The sequence below is a fragment of the Neophocaena asiaeorientalis genome, unplaced genomic scaffold, assembly GCF_003031525.2.
Source record: "Neophocaena asiaeorientalis asiaeorientalis breed wild unplaced genomic scaffold, Neophocaena_asiaeorientalis_V1.1 scaffold31, whole genome shotgun sequence".
NCBI classification, from domain to species: Eukaryota; Metazoa; Chordata; class Mammalia; order Artiodactyla; family Phocoenidae; genus Neophocaena; species Neophocaena asiaeorientalis.
This window is the reverse complement of record NW_020175320.1, coordinates 4,536,453-4,562,100: the sequence shown is the minus strand read 5'-3', so window position 1 is coordinate 4,562,100 and position 25,648 is coordinate 4,536,453. Positions and strand designations below refer to the sequence as shown.

Here is a 25,648-nt window from a genome sequence, read left to right as displayed (position 1 = left end):
CAGTTCAAAATGCTCCAAGCAAGTTACTTACTCCCCACCACCAGGGTGAATGTCTGATCTTGAGGACCACAGGTTGTGATATGGAAGACACCAGGGTCGTGAAGCATGAGTAACTGGGAAGTGGTTGGACTTTTCTTTTATGAGAGCCCAGGAGGGAGAAGGGGAGGATTCCGTCACTTCAGGAAAAGCTTCCTTGGATGAAGCGCTCTTCTGGAAGGGCATAGAGGCAAGGGGGTGTTTCAGACACACAAAAGAGTCAGTGAGGAGATTCTTCGTGTTGGAGCAGCATGACAAAACTGAGGAAGAAAGGAGGGAAGGTATGTGCAAGTCTGGCTTGAAATGAGTTTCACTAAAAACACTTCAATTCTTGTCTGCACATTTTTGAAGCGTGTGAAAAGAAAAATGGAGGAAGTCACCTTCAGTGGTTTTGTGGCTTTTTAAGTATGACATACAGGATGTTGAATTTTAACCCCTGTTTATCCTGAAGGGTAGGCATATGTGGGGGATGAACAAGACACCTATTCTTTGAAATGTGCATCGGTGCCAAGTGGCTCCTTGTCACTTGGAATCTCTCTCCTGTTTATTCCCTTTTCTGCTTCAAGTATGAGTGCCACACACATAAAAGTATTCAAATAATAATATAAAAGCTATGTGATCTCCCTAGGATTTCTGCATGAGCATATGAAAAATGTATTCTAAATATGACAGGAATGTGTGAGTCTTTTCCTTATAATAGAATTTCATGTGAGATTTTTAATTTTATTAGTGTTTATTGTGTGCTTGCATTCCAGAAAGCTTGGTAGAGTTAATGGATGGTGTTCCCTTCAAAAATCAGTCATGTATGCAGGAGAGTCTGACTGGTTTTTATAACTGTCTGTAGCATCATTGGTTCATCTAGCATTTATAAAATTAATTTCAGTGTTTATTAACATAGGGTTCTTAAGTCAATAACCTTAAGTATTAGCTTAGACTCACGAACTTTTGGGTATGAAATGACGTATTGTGAACACTTAAAAAGAGTTTCATTACCCAGCAAAAATATGATCTTAAAAGCAATAATTTTTGAATGGGCCACTGAGACATATTTACAGAAAGTCTGGATTCCTACAGTGACAAATCCGAGGCCCCGGCTTTAATCAGAAAATCTGCGGCGTTCACATCTGGCTCCACCTGAAAGTCTGGTTCAGAATTTCCCTGTGATCCTGGCAGTTGCAGAAGAGAAGTTTTAGCTTTGTTTAGTATAACAAGAACTGCCTGACTCCCCAGCCAATAAATGTGTTCATGTAAAACTCCAGACAGTTTCTCTGAGACTGCACTCTTATCAGGGAGACCTCATTTTGCCTCTACTTAAAAGGGAGACTCACAAGAGAGGAAGACTTGTGCTGGTCAGTGTTTGCTGAATTGAAAGTTATTCCAACATTTGCACATTCCCCAGAATGAATGACTGCTTAGCCTTCCAACAACGTAACTGTCGGTTTCCCCCCTCCAGTTTTCGATTGTACGTTTCATTTAGAAGAAAAGCCAAACGAGAAAATGCTTTCCTCATTTCTCCTCTAGACTGCAAACACTCAGAAATGACATCACGCACCCTAAAGAGCCCCAAGATGACAAAGGCAGAGAGAGCCTGAGAAAACTGACTGCTTCTGCCTTGAGTTTTAGGACTCATGTATGCAGATGAGCTTTTAAGAGCCGGTTCCCCGCCTTCTTCCTCAAAGGAAGTTTCTTGGTAGATCGCAGACACCTCATCCAGCCTGGGGGCGGGGGGGTGTGTGAAAACTTGGCACGAGCCATTCCGGGCAGAGCACCGGATCTGTTCTCCTGGTGGAGAGAGCTGGAAGGAAGGAGTCGGCGTGCAAATAATGAAGGAGCACGGGGCCACCTTCAGTAGCGCCGGGATCAGCGGCGGCAGCGGTGACTCGGCTATGGACAGCCTGCAGCAGCTCCAGCCTAACTACATGTCTGTGTGTTTGTTTGCAGAAGAATCTTATCAAAAATTAGCAATGGAAACGCTGGAGGAACTGGACTGGTGCTTAGACCAGCTAGAGACCATACAGACCTACCGCTCTGTCAGCGAGATGGCCTCTAACAAGGTAAGAGATGACCGTTTTATTCATTAAAGTGTGACCGCGCGGGGAGCTCCGGGCTGCCCTGGCCTCCGCCAGCAGCAGAGGTGCATGGGGACGCCACTGTCAGCTTTGTTGATCTGCCTCCGATGATTCTGTTCCAAAGTGCTCCACTTTGCTTGCGTCGTGATGCTACGGCAAAAGTTTAAAATCCTCAGCAGGCTTTAATTCCTAAACTTCTTTCTTAGTGATGCTGTGCGGAATGTGTTTAAGGTGAGGGGTGTTTATGAAGTGTACCAATCACCATACAAGTGAAGATGCTTTTTTATTTTTTTGTAAACAGTTAGCAGGAAGATAAAATCTGAATGAATCCACAGGGTAAAATGTTGCGTTGCAGTCAGGTGTTATATATGTGTGTCTGAACAAGACAATAATGTGATTTCTGTATATCGATGGTGAGCACGGTTTGCCCTGAAGTTTCATAAATTCTGAAATTCTCCTCAGAAGGATGTTCTGATGTTCTCCAACATTTCTTTTGTGATGCTGGTATGACCTAAGATTAAAAAGAGAAACAATATACTTTGTCTCCAAAAAAGAAAGTTATTTTTTTAAAGTTTGCTGCTTTACAAAGTGGAATCATATGAAACGAAGTTCCACCCATACTGCAAAGAAATGGTTCTATGTACCATGCCCAAGCAAAACTTAGTGTTGAAGAGCTTTAATTATCTACCTTTATATCATTTGTTTAAGTAACACCTGGATTTAGAGTGCTAATTTATGGAGTGAGAGTTGTTGCTTTTAGTTTGTATTTTTCTCTTGGAGACTGTTGATTTTATATCTATCTATCTATCACCTATCTATCTATATGCACATATATGTGTGTGTATGTATTATTTTAATTGAAAGCCTTAACACTGCACCCTCATAAATACACATTTCAAAATCCCCAATCATCCTAGCCTGAGGTATTATCTTATTGTCTTAAGGTTCTGGAGCTGGGAAGAGATTTTGCTCCACACCTGCCAACATGCCCTTTCCAGCCCCGCATGTGTGTCCCTCCTCCCTTTTTCCTGGGGTTAAAAGTATCACCTTCCCTTCAAGACTTGCTGGCTCCTGCTCAGAGGATCTGAGTAGAGGAAGCATCGCGTCCTGAAGGTTGGCGGGGTAAGGGGGGGTGGTATAGAGAGTGGACTTTTCTTACTCTTGTTTATTGGTTAATGAAAGGGCAAAAAAAATAAGCCTCTCTCAAATTTTAGTTCCGATTCAACTTGGAAAAAAAAAAAGGTTTGAGTTTTAACTATTTACTGACTTTTCTCTGAAGTTCTCAATTGAAGCTAAATTCTGGGTTTTTCCAGGCTGTTGTAAATCTCAACCAGCTGCTTCCCCATGAGGAGGGCGTAACTGCGTAACTTCTCCAAACCACACTGGAGTTCATGTAGGAGGATTTTCACACAGGCTTTAGCCTCCTGTGAAACATTCACAGATACTCTGTTCTTTGCATTTTGTGATCATTGATACACATGCAAGATGGAGATCTGGTATTTAGGGATAGTTTTTTAGCAGGTTTCACCATAAAGGACACCCTGAACTTTCTCCTGGAGTCACTAAGATAAAGTGGGCAACTTTCTCCCTCTGGAGAAAAAGATTACTCATTGAGAAACTGCAAATTGCCATTAGTTTTCGTTTCGACTGTTGATGCCTTGTAGATTCTAACCAGGTTTATGTCTGGAGTGCTGAAATTAGACATTGTCTATCTTGCAAATTTATTACAAATGATCTCATATTCAGTGTATAGTTACTGAGGCTCTGACACCAGGGACTGTGTAGGACCTAGTGAGAATTCAGGCTTCCGCTCCTCCTTTATGGTGTCCTGTGCAGGAAGCAATGAAAGTTGAATAGAGCTAACCCTAAAGAAAGGGCTAAACCTTAATGCTGACACAGTTAGCTTAAGTAGAAGGCATGCAGCTTCACCTATTTCTAGAGCTACAGTGGAGAGGTTGTAGGGCAAAGCAATTACCCAGTGGATGAATAATGTCCAGATGACAGCTGAAGTCAGTTTCAATTTTTAAAAAGATCTCTCTCTCTTTACTTAGCTCTCTTTTTACCTACCCCCAATCTCAAAGTCTTGATTATACTGATAATCATCTCAGGGTTAATCCATGGCACATATAATATAATATAATGTGAATATTATTGTGGCCACCAAAAAGAAATTGATCTATACCAGTTTAGGGGGAACTGAATTATCTGTGGTAAAAGTAAAATTCACATTTAATTTTAAATATTCTCAAAGTTATTTGAGTGTTCCATCTGAGCTACTGTTTAAAAATATCATCATCGTCATCATCATCATTACTGTGTAGTCTTTTTCGATCATCTTCTGCTTACTCTCACTGAACACAGGAGCTGTGGCAAATCTCTGAGTTACAGACTTGGAAGTAAGTGTGAAGATGTTCTATACAGGAAGTTTGTGAAAAGCATGGGCTTTGGAGTCCAAAGATCATGGTTCAGATCCTGTTTCTATCATTTACTAGCTACTTGACCTTGGCCAACTTACTTAACTGCTCTAAGACTCAACTTTCTCATATGTAAAACAGGGATGATCGTGGTCCCTACCTTACTGGGGTTGCTGTGAAGATTGAGATAATGCGTCTAAAGCACTCAGCAAGGCCCCTGATGTGAAGCAAAAGTTCAATAAGTGATAACTTATTAATAGCATCTGCTACATCTTTGCATAAAACTCTCTGTCTCTAGTTCTGATCAGCTAAGTGACTGCTGAGTTTTGTTTGCAGCCTCTGAACTTGCATGAGAGTGGTGATGGGAGAGCCTGTGTTTTGCTTAGGGGTTTGGAGATTACATGTATGCCAGTCTACATGCAAATGGTAGAACGTCAACTGCGTCTAGTAGAGGAAAACAAGTAGTCTTTATATTCACTTCATCTGGGTAGGGATGGATTTGTTTGTTGCTTTTTCTTAACCCTTTTGAAGGAAACCGTGACTCAAAGATTGCAACCATCCCAAGTGTGCTTCAGAGCCCAGAGAGTAAGATAAGATGTTTTGTGACTTACAAAAACATAGTCTTTTCCTTGGCTCAAATTTCCCTCATTCCTTAATGCTGGCCACAGGCCAAATGGAATTCCAGAATTACAGGGAAAGATGCAGCCAGGTGGGTCAGTACTGTAGATTATTTTCCCCCAAGAATTACAACAAGATGGAATAAATTAAGTAGGAGTTTTACAGGGCAATGACATTGTCTTTCAAGATGAAAAGGATATCTAGTGAACCTTCTGCCAGCAGCTAGACGCGTGAGAGCTGTTTTCTGTAACCACAGATTGCCTTCTTAGATTTGTTCATTAATTTGTTGTTTCAACTTTTATCACCTCCTGAATTAGAAGAATTGTCTTACACTTCAGCGAAATGCATCAGAGCATGAGTTCCTCAGTGGCAAAACAGTCAGATGTTTTGAAAACAGGATGCTTTGGCTGCGCATTATAAAAAGAGGAACGGAAAGAGAAACAGTATAGAAAGGAAGAAAGCAAATAGCCTCAGCAGGGTCCCCAGCCCAACAGCGGCATAAACACTGACCTATCTTCCTGACCTTCACTGTAGCTCAGTTCCTGACCTCGTGTCACCAAAGCCAACCGACGTCATTGGAGGAGGAGAGGAGGAATGGCACAGCTGCTGTGAGGGTGACTAGAATTTCCTGTCTCCTTCCTGACAGACGCAGGCTGAAAAGTACAGAGTTGCAACAACAGTGACTGAGGAAGGACCGACACAGAACAATCCCAGTGAGGTGGCGTTGTGACTGAGGGGAAAGAGGGAGCTTTGACTGAGAAACAGTGTCTCTGGCCTAAAATTTGCAGGTGAAAAACGTCAAAGGGGTCATTCGTACCCGGCATGTTGAATGTCTTTCAAAAGATATAATACCCAGGGGCTTCCTTGGTGGCGAAGTCCGAAAAAAAAAAAAAAAAAAAAAAAGATGTAATACCCAGTAAGGAACTATCTTCAAGCAGCTGGTCACTGACCTAACTTTCCCCCACAAGTCCCCCACTACACTTTTCTTTCTCAACTAGCTTTGCCCTGGAGCTATTTTATGTGTAGTACAAAGGTTTGGGCCTTATCAATGAAAATGGATGTTCTGTTGTTGAAAAGAGCAGTCCTGAATAATATCAGTACTCTCTTGAGAATGGAGCACCAGGACCCAGCATTTCAGTAAATGTTTGCTAAGGAAGTCTATAAGATGGGAACGGGAGACAGACGGACCTTTTTCTCTAAAGGGCATCAGAAAGTCCACTACAGATACCATGACAGGAGAAATGAGTCCTCTCAGCTCTACAGGTTTATTTTTCCGATTCTTCAGGTGTAGCCGTACTAGAGTACCAAACGTGAAGCCAACTACTTGCCTGTGCTCTTGGGTGGGAGGGAATTAAGTCATCGAATTCTACCAGCCTGGAGCCACCTGGGACCCAAGCTGCATGTCACTGGAATGTGACCATGATAGGTTGATTCCCTTACAGTTGGTGAGTCATTCTCTATCCAGTTGTATAATTTGTAAGGATGGGAAATGTTGGATCCAGCAGAACTGAAAGGAAATAGATCTTATTGATCAATGGATTCATCTTAGAACTCTGTTGGGAAGATGATAGACAGGTAACCAATTATTGAAAGGGATTCATTCCACTTTGACGCAAAATTGAATGACATGATTAGAGCAGTGCCCCCCATGGGGCAGGAGGACCCCTCTTCCTGGGCACTGTGCTTATAGAGAGCCTAGCCTAGTCTGTATTCAGCTGTACTCTGCTCCAGGACCTGGGGAGGCTGCTGGGTCGAGGGACCACCTGTGCTCCCCCTTCCATACTGCATCCACCCTCACATTGTCTGCTCAAATGGCTTTGAACTCACTTCCAGGGCCTATGCAGGCCTCTTACCTGGGTGTGCTGCAGGAAAGCATACCTTTAAGCCCAAGGAGTAGCCAAGAGGCAGCAATCTGGCTTGAGACAGTAGTGTGGCAGAAGCTTGGACATGCAGGCTGTCTAAGCAGAGGGTGTACTTATGGGACCCACATACAAGGTCCCTGGTGGTGCTAGGACATGGGGAAAGAATGGGGCAGGGCGTGGTCCACGAACTAGATCCCCCTACACTACCATATGCAAGGTGTTCAGGTTTTCTAAATTCAATCTGGCCTTCCACAGGAAGGGATGTCTGTCAAAGTAGGAGTATTGGAGGTAGCTCAATTTATATCCTTACACAATTAGACTTATGATATGTGGCTCCACAAATGTTGGAGGTGACCTTGGATTAGAGGGCAGAATAGAATAAAAATCAGTTCTGATGGCCAAGAGGGGGACTCATACAGTGTTTTGGTCCAATTTTTCTTTCTCTACTGCTCAGATATGTATGGTACTAGAGACAGCAAAGTGGAAAGAGCCTGGGAATAAGCCATGAGTTTGAGTTCTAGCTCTGCCTTTATTGAGGTGTTTTATCTTAAACAATTACATCATTTTGAATCTTTGCATTTTCTTAACTACAAAAAAAAATTGTTGGAGAGGACTGTCTCCATGGTCTACTTCAGCTCTTGTATTTATCAATAGAACAATAATAGTGAGCAACCAATCTATTTTTGCAGGTGTATACTTTGTGTGCAGATACTGTGCTAAGCTCCTGATCTACATTCTGTCATTAATACTCACAGCAACTCTTTGGATGGGTACTGTTATTATCCCCATTTTACAGATGAGTAGAGTGTGGCTTAGAGAGTTGAAATAAATTGCCTAAGGTAAAGATGAGAGCCAGGATTCATACCCAGGGCCATCTGACTCACCAGCAATGACCCCAATGGGACAGATAAATATAGAAATAAAGAGATAGTTAATCATTCTCATAAGGGAATTTTGTTGTGGTTTCTGGGAGGTCTTATTCTTCTAACTCTGGCTATCGCAGATGGGTAGGTCTGGTTCAGAATCCTAGTCTGCAATCACCATATTCTGGGCCTCTAGATTGGCCATTAATAACCTCCAGCTCTGCCTCTGTGGCTGGGAAGCCGTGTCCATTAACACAGAAGAGGGGGAAGAATAACCGTAGTTATAGAAAATGGTTCTAAAGCATCCATAAAACTGTAAATAATGATATTAAACTAATCCACTGTATCAGTTTGCTAAATTCAAGGTCTATTTTTTTCCCCAAAGTCTTCTCTAACATGACCTAAGATAAGATAGTAAGTTTTGTTTAAAGGACTTTAGCCTACCCTCTAATTTCCCTTTTACCTACCCCCCCTCCCCCAACCCCCGAAATAAAAAGAAAACAGAGGCTATTCCTGTAATTTTTTCATTTTATTACGATTAAAATAATTGGGGCAATTTCATCATATACTATGTCCTTTCCAATGCATGCAATATGACCATAAAACAGAGGAGCGATGTTTCTGTAGCAGTAATCAATATAGGGAAATTTCCTAGAAGTAACATGGAGACTGTCTCCCTTAGATTTGTCTTCATGCAGAGATGAAATAGAAAATTAAGTTGTTTATTCTTTATCCAGCATTATTTCAGTTACTCTTTCTGACAAAATAGTGTTGCATTATTGAGTGTAAGTCAGTATTCCACGTTCTATTCTTATCAAAACCTAAATCGAAGATTTTGAAATTAGTTTAGTGCTTTGTAGTAAATTTGATCTGTAATCTGTTTTACTTAATTGAAATACTTTTGCACTGGTATTTATAGAACCATTTTCTCCACTGAATTCTAATCCATTTAGCCCACTTAACTCATTTGAAAGTGCCCAAGTGAACAAATCTCTAAAAAACAAGAAGGAATGAAGTGATGGAACATTACCATTGATTGGTGCACCTCTGGCTAGCTGATAAGAGCTGATATTCTCAAAATAGAATAAATAAGTCATTTTAATGGGAGCCTTTCTCTCCACATTAAAAAAATCAGGTAATTATGTTTAGAGTACAAGTATAAATCTAGAACACTAGTTTTGAAAAATAGAATTACACTATGTCAATGGAATAAAGGTTTGTTTTACATCTTTTTATACTTCTTTCTCATTGTTCTTTTTACTTTTAGAGTATGCCCCGGTCTAGAAGCCTCCCCAGATCCATGCCATTGTTATCTATGAAAGAAAAGGCCAAGGGTGGAGCTTGTTCTTGTGCTATTCTTCCAGCACATCTTACTTCTAAGTAAACGTGTGCTCAGCAAGTAGAGATAGCTCAGCTCTGGAAGCCAAGACTTACCAAACCAGAAGATACCAGGGCAAACTTGTGCCACGGTCAATAGATTTCACACTCTAGAAGGCTCTGTGCCAGTTGTCACCGTGCATCTCTGCACATGCCTCCACTTTAGCATTTTTCAGGGATCTGCCAACCCCTCTCTGTCTTGCCCAGTTGTACGTGATGTTTCCCTCAACTGGTGCCAAACTGTTTAGTCTCTTGGATATTTTACTGTAACTTCCTTTGTTTGATTTACTTTAAAGTAGCCAAGTGTTTCCACAAAGAAAGGACTGTTAAGTTATTTAGAAGTGAAGAAGACAGTAAAACTCCTGTTTCTTTTGTTTCTGTTGTGGGAAGTCACTGATAATCTTTTTCTCTTTAAAAAGTGCCTGATACTTTTTTCTCTTTATGGAGTAGAGTTTAAAAGCTATAAATCATGCAATTCTGCTCATGAGTCACATGTTTCTTCAGTTAATTACTTGCCATTTAAAAACCTTCAGAGATTGAAGTTTAGTGAACTTATTGAAAAGAAAATTCATCTTCATGGCTCAATTTCATCTTTTTTCTTTTTTTAGCTATTCAGAATATGGTCATCTTAAAGATAGTCATTTTAAAACTCTAAATGGCCCAGTTCCCTTTATTCTTTGATAACAGCATAGTGCGTAATATTATAACCCTCAGCAAATTATAAAAATGAAATTTGAGTACAGATACCAGAAGGTAAAGTGACTTATCCAGTTTTAAAAATTTGCATTTAAGGGCTTCCCTGGTGGCGCAGTGGTTGGGAGTCTGCCTGCCGATGCAGGGGACACGGGTTCGTGCCCCGGTCCGGGAAGATCCCACATGCCGTGGAGCGGCTGGGCCCGTGACCCATGGCCGCTGAGCCTGCGCGTCCGGAGCCTGTGCTCCACAACGGGAGAGGCCACAGCAGTGAGAGGCCCGCGTACCGCAAAAAAAAAAAAAAAAAAAAAAAATTTGCATTTAAGACAAGAGGTCTTGGCATTTTATATCTGAAAATTTTAAATGGTTATTTTGGAAAGAAAACAGTAAGAAGAGGTGTTATCATTAAATAAAAATATCTGTCCAGCTCAACCACATAGGCTGTGTGCTAAAGCTAATCAAATGGGGCAAAGTGGAGTGATAATCTGGCAACTATCTAATGCCTTTGGTCAGTATGGATGGTAAAAGTTGATAAACCTAACCAAAAGAGACCTGAATGTATTCTTTCTAGCTATAGTCTTATGCGGTTGCATTAGACAAAATTCCCGAACTTTGAGCCCATAATGGAGCCATAGGTATTACCTATTTTAAGACTTCATTTTATAGATGAGGATTATAAAAACTGAGGGTTAAATATCTAATATGCGCCACAGATCTTTGTAAAATATAAAAAAGAAATCTAAATGAAAAGTACTTTTATTATGACATGACTTCTCCAGAGTCATCAGGTTAATTAGTGGAAGATTAAGGTACTAAAATCCAGCTTGCTCTTCATCTTCAGCAAAAAGCTGATTAAGCTTAAGAAAGACGTGGGACATTCCCTCTTTAGCTTGCAATGATTTTTAACCTTCTCATTCCTCTTCATGAATAAAAGCTCTACATGTCTTAATCATTTCAAGTAAAGAGAACTAATTTAGTATTCCTGAAAATTGTGTGATCAAAATCTAGCAGGAAATAGTTGGAGCAAGTTACTCTAAATGTCCCTGGCATTGGTTGTTTTGTTTTTCTTCTCTTTGCTTTTTGCTGTTTCAATTTCTGAATAACTATACATATTAATATATCTGAATTAATACATATTAATATAATAGACATATATATACATACATATATCATCAGATAAAAAACTCATTAAGGCAACCAGGATTAACATTTTCATCCTCACATAATTGAAATGCTACCCTACAGATAATTTATTTCCAACTTTTTCAGTTAACATAATAGCCTATTTCTTCATTCTTTTCTTAGGTTAGATTCCCATAAATGGAATTAATGGATTAAAAGGCAACATTTTTAAGGCTTTGATACTTATTTGCTTTTGATACTTATTTGCTTTGGCATTGATCCCAATGCCAAAGTTTAAGTAGTAAAAACCCTGTGATTAGTAAAACTCCTTCAGTTTCTTTCTATTTCTTCCTTTCCTCTCTCTGAAACTGAAGGTGATAAATTGGAGAGTTTTACCAACTGGTGGAAAAATAGTCAATGTTCCAATTCTCTCTGCTACTTAGCAGAGCTGTTGGCTTAGGAAGTAGAAACGAAGACAGTGATCTCAGGTTGACCCTATCCCTGTACCCCAGAATGTTTCTGCCCAGTGGCCCAAATTATGCAAAGCTCTCCCAACTCAAATAAGATTTCTGGATTCTTGAGTTGTGTCATCGACATCTTGGTGGAGTTGGGTTCAACAGTGTTGGCAGCTACACATTTAGAAACAATATTGATGTAATTAATGCCTTGTCAACGTTTTAAATCAAATAAACCTCATTTACAGTAGATAGAGATACATTTTGATGTGTTTAGGTAGCTCAAGCTGAGTTTTGATGTTTAACTCAGATGTCTGAGTTAAGCACATGTTGCGAATATCTTGCCACAAAACATTGACAAACTCTGAACTATTAACCTAACTACTTAAAATGAGCAGATGCAGGAAAAAATAAAGGGAAAATGACTTGGGAAGAACTGATTATCTCGTTTATAGTAGTCCCTCCCCCTTATCTGTGGTTTTGCTTTCCACCATTTCAGTAACCCGTGGTCAACTGCAGTCCAAAAATATTTAATGGAAAATTCCAGAAGTAAACAATTTCTAAGTTTTAAATTGCGCGCTGTTCTGATTAGTGTGATGAAATCACACACCGTCCCACTTCACCCACCCGGAGGCACGTCATTCACCCCTTTGTCCAGCATATCCTGCCCAATAGTCACTTAGTAGCCAGCGGGGTTATCAGATCAACTGTCCTGGTATCTCAGTGCTTGTGTTCACGTGACCCTTACTTTACATTTTACATAATAATGGACCCAAAGCACTAGAGTAGTGCTGCTGGCCATTCAGATATGCCAAAGAGAAGTTATAAAGTGCTTTCTTTAAGTGAAAAGGTAAAAGTTCTCAATAAGGAAATAAGGAAAGAAAATAAGGAAAGAAAAGGATAAGGAATAAGGATAGAAAAAATAAGAATAAGGAAATAAGGAAAGAAAAAAATCACATGCTGAGGTTGCTAAGATCTATGGTAAGAATAAATCTTCTATTGGTGAAATTGTGAAAACGAAAAAAGAAATTTGTGCCAGTTTTGCTCCTCAAGCTGCAAAAGTCATGGCCACACTGTGTGATAAGTACTTAATTGAGACGGAAAAAGCATTAAATTTGTACAATAAGATATTTCGAGAGAGAGGCCACATTCCCGTAACTTTTATTACAGTATATTGTTATAATTGTTTTATTTTAGTATTTATTGTTGTTAATCTCTTACTGTGCCTAATTTGTAAATTAAACTTTATCATAGGTATGAATGTATAGGAAAAAACATTGTATATATATATAGAGTGCAGTACTGTCTTCAGTTTCATGCATCCACTGGGGGTGGAACATATCCTCCACCAATAAAAAGGGACTAGTGGATAATGTTTATTAAGGGAAATCATTCCATGCCAAAATATCCTTGATAGTCTAACTTTAGCTCTTTTGATATTTACCCATTGCTAATCATTACTTATTTTATCAAGTAGGACAAAGTTAGAAATTTTCTTAGCATATAATGTAGGAAATGAAAAGAAAATTTTCAACTCCTGGATGGATAAGAAAACTTAGTTTTTTAGCCGCTATAAGATACAGAAGACTTGAATTTAAAAGTTAAAATATGTAAAAGGTGATTTCACTGCTGGGGGCGAAAGGGGGGAGAGGAGATTATTCAATAACCAGGATAATCAGCTGAGTATAGGAAAAGAACTGACAGAGTTGAAAAAAATAGACTAAAATTTTAGTAGCTCTGGTTGTTCCCAACAGTGGACTTCCAACTTCCTCTCTACCCTCAATATCAGAAGATCTATTGAAAACAAGGAAGAGTTTTATTATAACCTGAGAATGAAGAAATGTTGGCTCTACCCCTCTCTTGGTATCCTGTTGCCTAGAAAACCTCCCTTTGGCTCCAATACATCATCAGGCGCTGTACTATGAACCTACTCCTGGTCTGCTAGACTTCTTGGCTTTCTTTTTTTGAAACCCTGCCTTAGCTACCCTGACTTGGATCAAATTTTCATAGACCATCCTCTTAACTATCTTATTGGTTAATATCATAGCTAACATTTTCATTACCTGGGGTTTTATTTATGTCTGCTCCAGTTTGCAAGCTCTTGAGTCCTGAAATTCTGCTTTGCATTTTTGAGGCTCCACATTTGCTTATAGTGGTAGTCGGGCTAAAAATTATCAAGGAGGCATAGCTCTACTTCTGTCTGTCAGGAGGGAAGTGAAAAGCAGATGAAGGCTTTTGTCAGTTGGTGGTAATTGATTTTGGTTTTGTTTTATTTGGAAAAGCTCTCTGCAGTTCTACTTGATTTGGTCATTTAGGACATTTGTTGGCATTGGGAGTTTTGATAGCTTATCCTGGTTTTGACCAATGCTAGGACAGGTAATGACCTCACTGGTGGGCACAGCACTGTTTAAAGATGGAAACATTTTTTTGCATTTTCAAAAACTTTAAATTCATGGAACATGCTTAGACTATCCAGGGGTAATGTGCATTTCCAGTATCCTTTTGCACACCCATTTGCCTGTGAGAAGACTAGAGACTTTCTGATGGGTCACTAATGAGATGGACTCCAACTCCTGCTGTAGATAGCCCAGAAGGGTCAGTTTCACTGACCAGATGCTACCCATCCACCAAGATGAAAGGGCACAGTGCCCTCCCTGCCTCAGTCCCTGTCCATTGCGATCACTGCTCCTGGCTCCATTCTGTAATTGAGTCAGAATGATTTAGCTAGATCTGCGTTTATTGATGCAATGGGTATGTTTTTCTTGGCCAGGGCTAGTACATTACTTGTGTTCTTGACAGGATGAGCTGCCACTGAACTTTTCCCTGCTGTATTTTAACACACTTAAGATCTAGTTGCACCACATTGATTTGCATCTGTCTTACCAATTGCATGGGAGCGTCCCTGATAATATCTCAAGACTTATCAGTATTATTTTTTAAACACTTTAAAATCAGTATAATTTAATTTCAGTACGTTCATTTTATTTTGCTTGCAATAATTAAAAATACTCCTTTACTAATAATCTTTTTTTGTATGTTTGAAGCATTAAGGTAAGGTCATTGTTGAATGCTGCATAGTAAACTAGTAAAATTTCTAACTTTGAAAGGTCATAGATTGCTTTTCAAAAAAAAGGCTTTTCAGGGCCCTTGATAAATCCTAAAATAGGAGAACTTTGCCAAAATAAACGAACAAAAACATGAACCCCTGGGCAAGACTGGATTCTCTTTTTTTTAAAGTAAAATAACTATATTGAGTTAAAATGAGTAAAAAATGAGCTTTTTGGTAAAGGTAATGAAGAAGGAGGAGATACTGGTAAGAAATAATTCAGGAGAGATTTTTCTTCTTTGAACACTTTTCAAATCTAACTACATGAGCCAGGACTGCACTTTCCCAAGGACTCTGATTTTGCCCGAGGGAACATTAATTATGGGGCAGTGTAGAGATTTTTAAGGCCCATTTCTTCACTTATAGCTTATTTGCTCTCAAAGCTTCCTGCGGTACCAAGATAGAGCATTACGTAAAGGGCCACTGTCTTTAAGTGTATAGCTGTTTGTTATTTTTGTGTTGCCAGATCCAAGATAGCATGGTAAGGAAACCTATCTGAAGAGCCCTTTGCTCCATACACAGCACTCTCACCTATGTTATCTCATCTGATGCTCACCAAGAGGAAAGTATTAGTATATCTCCATATTCAATGTGAAACTAAGCTACAAGCTGTGTCCAAGACCCTCAGTCACTAAATCATGATGCTTAGAATCAAACCTGTTCTCTTTACTTCAAAGTCAAATGACTTAAAAATAATAATTAAAAGGCAAACCAAAAGATTAGTATGATGTATGTTTACATTTTTATAAAAGAACAACAGCAGGGAAAACTAATATTTTTTATCAGGATGTTACCTTTGAAATGCGGTGGTTAATGATTGGAAGAGAGCAAAATGGACTTTTTTGCTGGTAATATTCTCCTTTCCTACCTGAGTGCTTGTTAAACAAGTATGGTCATTTTGTACACTATTTTGTGTGTATTTTGCACACCAATAAAAGTTTTAAAAATAATAATAATTAAAAGGAAATCCACAGGGTAATTTATTATATTCTTCCATGCCTTGCCAACAAAACGTATAATCATAGAATTTTAAAGCTAGAGCTCGACCTTCTTATTTTTCAGACCTCAGCTTAGATGTTTTCTCTTTGGAGAGGTCTTCTCTAATTATCCTAAGTCAGTAGCTTATTCGTTTTACAATTTGCTGTCACAATTTATGATTTTTGACTTTTTTTGTTGTTCTTGTTGTAGAACTTGGTTTTTACTAATCTCCTCCCTTTGACTGTAAGGTTATTGGTGACATGAATTGTGTCTACCTTGTTCATTATTGTAGTTCTGGCATTTAGAATAGCTCTAGGCATTCAAATAAATATTTGTTGGATCATGTGCATGATGGCTCGGAAACTTAATTTGTTGAGGACCAACTATATTGTTAGTGGCAAATCTATTAGAACCCAAGAATCCTGTTTCCTGTTGCACTGTACCGTGCTACACATAGGTGCTTCCCATGACCAATTCTAGTTTTTCTAATTGTTAGCTTTGATGAGAAATTCCCATCTGGTTCACAGTGGCTCTTCAAAGTACCCTCAGAAGCAGCAAAAGCTTGCACCAGAGCCTTCCCCAAATGCAATCAGATAACACAGAACGAAGTCTTGGGGACAAATGTTCTTTCCTCGTGAGCAGAAATATGAAGCACATTTTTGGTGTTGTTTGGTTCGACATCGGGGTATTCAGCTTACCTTTCTCTTGAAAAGTCTGCATCCTGTGGACAAGAATCTAAGCTCTACAGAGACTGACAATAGCCACTGCACGCTCAGCTGGGAGCATATCTGTGAATACATGTTGTGTCTAAAACTCAGCCATTTGCCATATCTGTTGTGTCTGGGGCATAGGAGCTTAGTCATTGTGCCGTTGTTTGGTTGTATTTTTCATTCCTGACATATTGCTGGTACTCCTCTCATCCCCACCTTGGCCACATATTCAATTAATTCAGATATGCTGCTGGATTGACCTGAACTGTGGAAATCTGAGTAAAATGCATACTTGGTACAGTTGTCCTTATGTCAGGCAATCTGTGGCCATTCATGGCTTCTGGTTAATACATAAAGAGTTCTGAAGTCTCTAAATTTGAGGAAATTGGCTAAGTCATGAATCATGAAAGGCTAGATTTGAAACAGCTCGACATCTCCAAAATAAACTTTTTAAAGGTATGGCTTTAACACAAGGCCATTTTGAGTTACGGCTTTATCTGACAGGTTTCGTCTATCTTTCTGGTAATTCTGGTTTACACTCCTTAGACTGAGGAATAATCTAAATGTCAACCAGCGAGCCAGAACTTCTGTGAGTAAATCATGTGTCACGTAATCTATATGACATAGCACTGCATCACACCTGCAGCAGCATATCAGGGAAATTCTCTAGTTAATTTCTTGTCAACAATGAAAAGAAAAGAGTTTAGGTGCTAAAGAGCCAACCAAAACCTCCACTCAGATGCAAACCAAGTGAAAAAGGTGCCAAGAGCTCAGATTCTTTGAAAATTCAGAGAAAAACTCAGTTTTAAGTACAAATTCTACAACAGTCTCAGACACTTTACCGACCACTGTATATGTATTGTTTCTAACCTTCCGACTTTAAAGATAGAAAAACTTAGTCTCCAAGAAACTCAACAACTTGTCAAGTTTCTCAGTCTAAGTTACAATATAGGATTTTATTTTCAGACCCAGTTGTATACTCAGCTGATCCTATGTCATGTTATTATGATGTTGGGTCTGCTGTTAGAGTCTTATTTATGCTGTTAGACCCCATGGGTAAGGCCATCCTGTAGTCAGAACCCCTTCTACTTCATGTATAACCTATGCATCTAACTCTGAAACTACTTTTATAAGTCGTTTCATGCACCCAACAAACCTGTACATCTGGGGGTATGCTGTTCTGCAAAGCATCCATCCATCTCTTCTAAACTTTGGTAGCTAATAATAGGAAAAACAAAATGCAAAACAAGTATAATTGTCTTTTTTGAGGATAAAATTACTTAAGACTACTGCATTCATCCTTTATGATTTAAAAATATGTTCAAATCTCTAACCTATGGTAGATTCTTCTCAATTTGCAAGGACGTATTCTAGCGTAGGGATTACCAAAATACCAACAGATAACATATATTTATCCAGGGAAGAAAAGGATATTTCTATGTAACCCAGGGATTTTCTTTATTTATTTGATGGTCCCTAGAGTTGATCTTGAACATTTCCAGACTAAGCGGCTGTCCCAACCCTGGGAAACTGCTAATCCAGAAGCAGCGATTCTCAGGGGACGTTTTGAAGCATCCCGTTGTCTTTTATCTCAAAGGGTATGTGAAAGTTGCTAGCTGAAATCAATATAATTGATATTAAACACAAGATATGCTGCAGATTGTGTTTAAAAGGGGTATAGTAGTAATCTCAAAAATCAGCTATGGTAGATTTTTATGGCTGCAAAAATAGTGGAAATTTTAATAAGGCAATATTTAATGCAGGATTTTAAGCAACCCAGGAGATGTTATAGGATAAAATTGCAAATCAGTTCTTAAAGAAAATCATGACCAATTTTTATGGGGTTATGAAAAGACCGTAGAATGTTTGGGGGATGATTTTCCTGTTCTGTGACATTGCTCTCAAGTTAAATATGAAGGCCTTGAAGCATAGGTCGTGTTTTCTGCTGGTCGGGAGAGGACACTAAACTGAAAGGACCGTGGGTCTGATCCATGGTAAGATTTCTAATTTTAAAAATGTAACAAGTTGTAGAACCTCTGGCTATGTAGTCATTCAAAAGAAACCTTAATATTCTGCTTTGGAATCGCATTAACGTCCCATGGCCCTGGAACTGGCTTTAGACGCTTGAGGTTAAATATTAGCCATCGTGCACAGAAGAAGTTGTAGAAGGCTTAAATGGAAAAACAAAAGAGTAACTAAATAGCTTACCTTGATTCCTTGATTTTTCTCATTGCTACTGTGATTTTTGTCATCTGTAGAAAAATAAAGCCTCTGCTGTGTGTAATTATCAGGCCAGCATCCTCAGTCTGTCATAGTACCTTTTTGGGGGTCTGTCACTATTAACAACCATATTAAAAGGGAAAGGTCAGGTACATAAAATGAAACTGTGAAGCTTCAGTAACAGTTGCAGGTGTTTTTCATCAGAAGGAAAGACTTCTGTCAAAAAGAACAAGTTTGAATATTTTAAATTATCTAAAAATATACAGTACCTCTAAACCTTACACATTATGAGTGTATGACTTTGAAATCCAGTCTCTTTAAGGGATATTTAGGACATGTGATATCTGGGACATATTTATACTAAAAAGAAACATTTGTTGTTTATCTGAAATTTAAATTTAACTGGGTACCCTGAATTTTTATTTACTAAATCTAGAAACCCTACATATGTGAAAACATATATATACTCACACACTATATTTATAAATCATAGCTTATACATATATATACATATATATGTATATATAGCTAAAAATGCATAATGAAAATATAAGTCTTTGGGTATAAATATAGTGTCTTTTGTCTATTAAATTTTGTCATTGCAGCAACTCTCAGAGTTAGGGGAATGTTAGTTCATGAGAAATTTCTCTAAATATTTTTATGGGGATTACTTTGGGTCTAGGAAAAGTCCGTTTTTTTAGCATCCCAATAATGTGTGCCATATCTCCTCTTGAAAAGTTTCCAGAAATTCTGAGAAAAAGAGACAGCAGCAAAGAGTATAGATAGACAGTTGGGTAAAAAGAAACAACTACGGTAATAATTTTGAGAACTGTTCAAGACCAAGTATCAAGTTGTAGAGCAGTTATATTCAAAGTTATATTTAAATTCTTTTGATTTTTTTTCAGTTCTCTGTATGAAAGCACTAATGGTTTGTCCCTACCTTGACTTTTAAAATGTCTCTTGAACAGATACTAGTCCTCTAACCAGCAAATGGAATTTACTCTCTTTTAGCTTCATCATAAATGCCAATGTTTTGTTACAGAATTATGGTAGAGATGTCCATGATTGTTTTTCATTACATATCTATTGTGGATTATTACATCACTGGACAGTTAAGAAGAGAATCACTCAATTCTAATACGTTTAGATGCATTTCTTTCTGATCTGGCACATGGACAGTTAGAACGACTTAACTATATTCCTTGGAGCACCAGGGGTTTGCTCCAGTAATAGAGCAGAACTTTTCTGCTAGAATGCCCCATCATGGAACTATATAGTCTCCAGTTAAGTGGATATTAATGGACAATGGCAAGTTATTCCTTTCTTAACCCCATTACCAACTCAGTTCAATTTCATTTGCCTCTCAAATAAGACAAATATGTCATTAAAGAAATTGGACATCAAGTTTCAAATAGATGGTAGAGTTCATAGGGAAAGACAAAAAGGAGACAAGAGATGAGATGCATTGTCAGATAACCTGAAATGTTAAGAATTGCGGGAATTGTGAGTGTGATAAAGGGGTTTAGAAAAAGTACACTATATTCCCATTGTTGTTGTTTAAATCAGATTTTGCAAAGGAAAGTGTAGGTGTTTAGGAATTCGAGTCCTTCACTTCTCTGGGTCTTCGTTCCTTCATGTGTAAACTTAGATATACGGAAGAAGCAATTTTTTTCAAAATGAGAAAGAACCTGATAAATTTGCCATTTTACAACTACAGAAACAAGAAGGTAATTCATCTTACCCAAGGTCACACATCAGGTGAGTGCCAGAACTAAGAGACGAGCTTGCCTTACTTCCATTTCTCACTAAACTGGGCCGGCCACTGCAGTTTCAACCTCCTTCTACCACTACTAGCATTCTGTGATTCCAGGCAGAATTTTCAGCCCCTTCACTTTTTCTCATGCCCGGGAATTCTTATTAAGTTATGACTAACCAAGTGTAAAATATGAGTCAAAATGTAGTCCCTAATAAAGTCATTGTGACTTTAATGACTTTGGCGGTTGTTTCATTCTGCAAAAACAGGAAGATCTCACACAATAAGGCGCCTGTCTCACAGATGGGCTTCTGCGCAGACGGCCACCCACAAGGGTGACTCCTGAGGTTGTCTTCCTCTCAGGGGCACCTTTTTTTTCATCTGCAGGTTTCATCTACTTACTTCATCTTAAGGTTATCAATGAGAGGAAAGTACCTGCTTTATCTAGCCTTTGATAGGCTGAAGAATATTTTTGATCACTAAAGATTCACTCTTAAGTGATTTCCAGGTCACCCCCTAACAAGCCCAGATTAGTCTTAAAAGTAGGTCTTTTATGTGCTTGATACTAGTCCCTTGTATTATTACTCTTCTAGATGGTTTTATTCTTAGAAAGACAGAATCAACAAGTTTTAGAACCAGGATGAATTTCCGAGATCATTCTAGTCCAGGCTTCCTTGTGTGATTGATTTAACAAGAACTTTTCAGGAGAGTTTCTAGCTTTACTGTGGATCTTTGCGCAAAGCCCAAACTAGTCCTCTGATGAGAAATATAGAAAAATGATGAAGTGTTCCATCCCTTCAGGAGAAATTGGCTCGGAAGAAAATATTCTCTGTACGTAGTAGCATTGAAGCCAAAGAAAAATTGAAGCCATAAAACAAAATGTTTATATTCAATTTCAGCTTTTGCTATTCTATATATTTTAAGTAACTTCCCACTATTAAAGGTAGCCTATTCAAAAAACTTCACATATGATTTTATAGAGAAGATATATGCTAGGCAAACAATATCGAATTATTTAAGTAGAGAATGATATCTTTTTCCCTTTTCAGAAAATAACTAACTTCTGGCCGTGTTCATGAATCTAGTGTTGGGCGTAAATTTAAGGAAGCACTGGAGGAATTTGTATTACTAAGGGTTCATTCACAAACTTTGCTTGTCTGTGTTGAAAAGGGGCTTTGGCCATTTCCTCTGGGGACATTATTTCTAGGTAAGCTCTAACAGGGTTTTCTTGTGAAGGCAGCTTCTTAATAGAAAAATAGGATATGTGTACCTTAGGTTGTAGAGACACATTTATCTTTGAAATAGTGTGCTCCTGTTTGTGGATTTCTCTACTGCATTTGATAAAGTAAATAATGTCTGTTCCCTTTCAATCCCGTAACTCCTGGGCCACAGTTAACCTCAGGAGCTGTTTAATTTTCTTATCTGGACTGAATACCCAACTTGATAAGGAGACAGGAAGACTCCAAGGGTCTTAGAATATAAAACTCTGGAGGGATGATAACCACTTCTCTTCCTTTTGTTGGTGACCTATTCTTTTGGACTGAAGCATTTCCGATTTGGGTTGTTTTTCTCTGTAGTGTTAAGAGAGTTTTGTTTTCTGGGAAATTTTGCTTGCCGGTAAATCATATGTCCAGACAGTAGGAGGCTGCCACAAAATTTATCATAGAATCTTGACAGGTTTGGGCTGAGATCCTAAAATCATGCATCACTCTCATTTTGTATATGAGAGCTAAGGTGACTTCACCAGACTGTTACCTGTTATCGAGAGCTGAGAATGAAAGTCTAGATTCGTCTACTACATCGTAGCTACCTCTGGCTCAACAGAAACAACTCCCATATGGGAATCAGACACTGAAAACCCCACTAAGCCAAGCTTCCCCACTGTCTCCGTAGCCTTAACCTCAAACACAAGCTATTCCATTCCTTGACGTGTCTCATCACACAGGCCAGCACTAATCATACTGATTGGACTCTGCATTACTAGCATGTAAAAGATACCCCCTGTCTGCTCCTCCAAGGGCATGTCTGCCTTGCTTAGTTTGTACAGAGCCCAATGTAAGTGGGCCCTTCATAAATGCTTTATGATGAGAGCAGTGATTGCCTTAGTCAATGTGGTTGGACCCTCCCTTATGGAGGAGGAAAACCAAAGGCTGTTGCTAAGCAACATTTAAAGGACTGGGTCAGCTTCTGACACTGAGTGACCTCCATCTGCTTACTTCATCATGTTGTGTGTTTTATGGTTGCCTTAAAATGACTTTGGGTTTTGGTGGCATTGTCATGCCGTTAGCAAAAGGCTCATAGGAGAACTAATTTAGGCATGAGAAGGAGAGAGGTGGTTTTCAGCTGTTAACTACTGACATGAGTTCACTAACCCATCTGTGAGCTCTGCAGGAAAGGTGAGGAGTTTGGTTTATTCCCAGCCCTGTGGCTTAGAGCCACCTCCCTGTGCTCATGTTGGGACTGATTGACAATGTATACCAACAGGATCCTGTGGCAATGGGAGGTAATAGAAAAAAAGTAAGAAGGAAAGTCTTTCCTAGTCTTTTATGATTGAATTTCTAGCTGCTCCTATATTCTGAGCTGAAGGGTCAATACAGCTAATAAAGAGTTGGCCCCAGCCTCAGCAGACAGTAACTGTTGTGGTTAACGAACATGCCCTAATATATCTGACTATTTCTATTAGCATGAAAGCTTATTAAAAGCATGAAAAGTGTTTTTGTTTGTTTGGGGGAGTTTTTTGTTTTCTTTTTTTTTACTGCTATATCCTTAATGCATTGCTTGGCACATTTTGGGGTTCAGTAAATATTTACCAAATACATGAGATGAAATGGCATTATTCGACTAGTACAAACCTGATTGACTCCAAAATCTTCCGAAGTATTTCCAAGAGACCAAAGGAACCAAAATGAGGATGATTGCTTGAATGTTACATTTGGCTAAGTCTAGTGCGGAGACATAATTTAAAAAACCATCTGTCTCTATGCTTTCTACAAGACATTTTTTTGCAATGCTCCGAGTAAAGTTTGCTTCTTTGCCAAAATTCAGCCGATCCATCAGAGCACAGAAACCTGTCTTTTTCAGCTTCTGAGTCTTTAGTGTAAGTGCCTGTCTTTTGAGAACTGAAAATGAGAGGCTATTATGACAGCAGTTTTGTCTTAAAAAAATAAACAACTTAAAACTTACATGATTCACCTGGAGTTCAAATTGCAGAGCAGCTCGATAAGTAAAACACACTAGTTGAGACGATTAATTCAGAGATTTCTGGTGACTGTTACTAACATATTATATCATGGGAAGACCCACACGTACACCAGCAGGGTTCCCCAGAAAGAGGGTGACTGTGCATGCCTCTTTGAGGACAATGCATAGAGCAGTGAGCTAAAGGACGGCAATACTGACTTGCATTTGGCTTCACCTCAAAAGGCCTAGTCTCCTGGGCACAGGCAGTGGCATGAGGGGGCCTGGATGCTTGAAGTGAAGCCATTGTCTGTGCAGGATGCTGATTTGAAAGGGGAGTGCCTCACAGGAAAGAGAGCCAATTGCGTGCGGAGACTGTTGCCATGGTGCTTCGCTATTTCTTTAACGTGCTGTACTTGAACTCCTGGGAGTCCAGGGGTGGGGTAACGGAGGAGGGAGAAGGAGGGGAGTGGGATGGGCCTGGGTAGGGAATCCCACTGCAGGGCTCTAGTCTCAGACTTTCTTCTTGCTTGTGATCTTTCTAAAGCCGACAAGGTGAAAGAGAGAGAAAGAGAGAGAGAGAGAGAGACTATAGGAAAGACTTCCTCAGCATGCTCCAGATTGCAAAAACAAAATAAAAATTAATTTAATTCTTAAATATTTCTAGCATGAATTAGAAGATGTAACACTGAAATACCAAAACAGCACAGTCTTTCATAACCCCGAATAATTCTCCATTCATGCAGCAAACGATAGCTTGTATTTCCTAACTCACTCCAGATCCTAGATGGAAAGGTTAAATGTGTTTAATTCATTTGTCGAATGCAGTCTCATGTGCATATTAATGAGCTGATGGAGGGCAGAAAATTATATTCTGCATACGAAGTACTTTTAAAACGAAATCCATTAATTCTATTCCCATTCGTTTCATTGTGAAAGAAGTCTAAATGCACTGGCACGCCGTTGGTGTGCAGAAAATCTCCCCAAAAGCTAGCTTAAAAAGTATTCTTGTATACTGAAAGCCTAGTTTGAAAAGAGCCACAGTTCTCGCTTTTTCAATGTTTTTTTTTTTTTTAATGTTCGGAAAGTAAATTAATCAAACACACCGTCACTTCCAAACCCTTAGAGCGGCTGAGCTCTGTACGGAGGCTGCGTCTGCAGTGTCCTGGTCTCCGCAGTGGAGAGAGGGTGAAGAACACCTAGATGAAATGGGGGAGGGTACCGATTTCGGATTGCTTTAAATATTCATGGGGCTTCCTCCATTTTAATCTTCTCCTTTTAAAAAGATGGCTGTGTTTCCTAGTCTGGCATCCCCTCGGGAAAGAAGAATTGCTCCTTCCTTGCAGAGTTCAGCTGAGCAGGACTAATCTAGAGTGGAAACCCCTTCGGCCACCAGGACTATTCATAATTCATAGGTGCTGCAAACCAGCCAGCTGAATGCATTTGGACAGGCTTTTGCACCTTCGTGCACGTCCTGATTTCATTACTCTCTCTGCCAGGGAAGAAGCAGGGAACATAGGCTTCTTGCAAGAATGGAGTGCGAAGATGGGCTTTGTTTGGATTAGAAAATGCCCTAAATTTCGGAGGCTTTGTCTGTCATAAGTTCTGATTATTTTACCACTGAATCTGCAAGGCTTTCCCGATCCTTTGGGGACTGCTCTCTCAGAACTGTGAATTCTTTCAAAGGGATTTTTGTGGATTGTGGCAAGGAGTGCATTCCAAAATGCCTGAGGCAAACTATTTGTTATCTGTATCTTGGGGTTACATCAAGGTGGGTTAATTTGATTCCATTATGTGTCTTTGATAGAATGTGAAACATTTACATGTGTGTGTTTTCTGTGAAGTAGAAAATCTCTGTAATGATTTAATTGTGTTATCACTTAGCCCACTGAGGCTGCTTATGGTGAAATAGGGGCATGTTATATTACATTGTATTTAAATAGACTGTGTTGTATTTTAACCCTATTCTTTTTACACGTGTCTATTTTTAAAGGATGCTTATCTTTTCTTTTGTTTTCCCTTAAACTTTTCACATTTAATCACCTCTCACTCTATAGGTTATTAACTCAAATTATATTTTAGAGTTAATTTCCAATAAACGTATTTTAAAATGTGGTTATTTTTAAGTGAAATGATCTTGACCTCTGTTAAAATTCCTTTTCCTATGTTTGAATCTTCAAAAGAAATCAGATGTT

The 25,648-nt window shown here is 39.0% G+C and overlaps 1 protein-coding gene across 3 annotated transcripts in view; it reads left to right on the top strand.

The window, feature by feature from the left end:
- The window catches only part of PDE4B (phosphodiesterase 4B), a 601,255-nt gene that overhangs the window by 557,616 nt on the left and 17,991 nt on the right, over nucleotides 1-25,648 (top strand). For 2 of the 3 annotated variants that reach the window (XM_024765581.1, XM_024765582.1), the window contains one exon: nucleotides 1,978-2,090. In XM_024765581.1, coding sequence (XP_024621349.1) covers nucleotides 1,978-2,090 — 113 coding nt within the window. Of the gene's footprint in view, nucleotides 1-1,977; nucleotides 2,091-6,013; nucleotides 6,583-25,648 lie in introns of those variants that run through there. The other variant, XM_024765583.1, reaches the window with a different exon arrangement.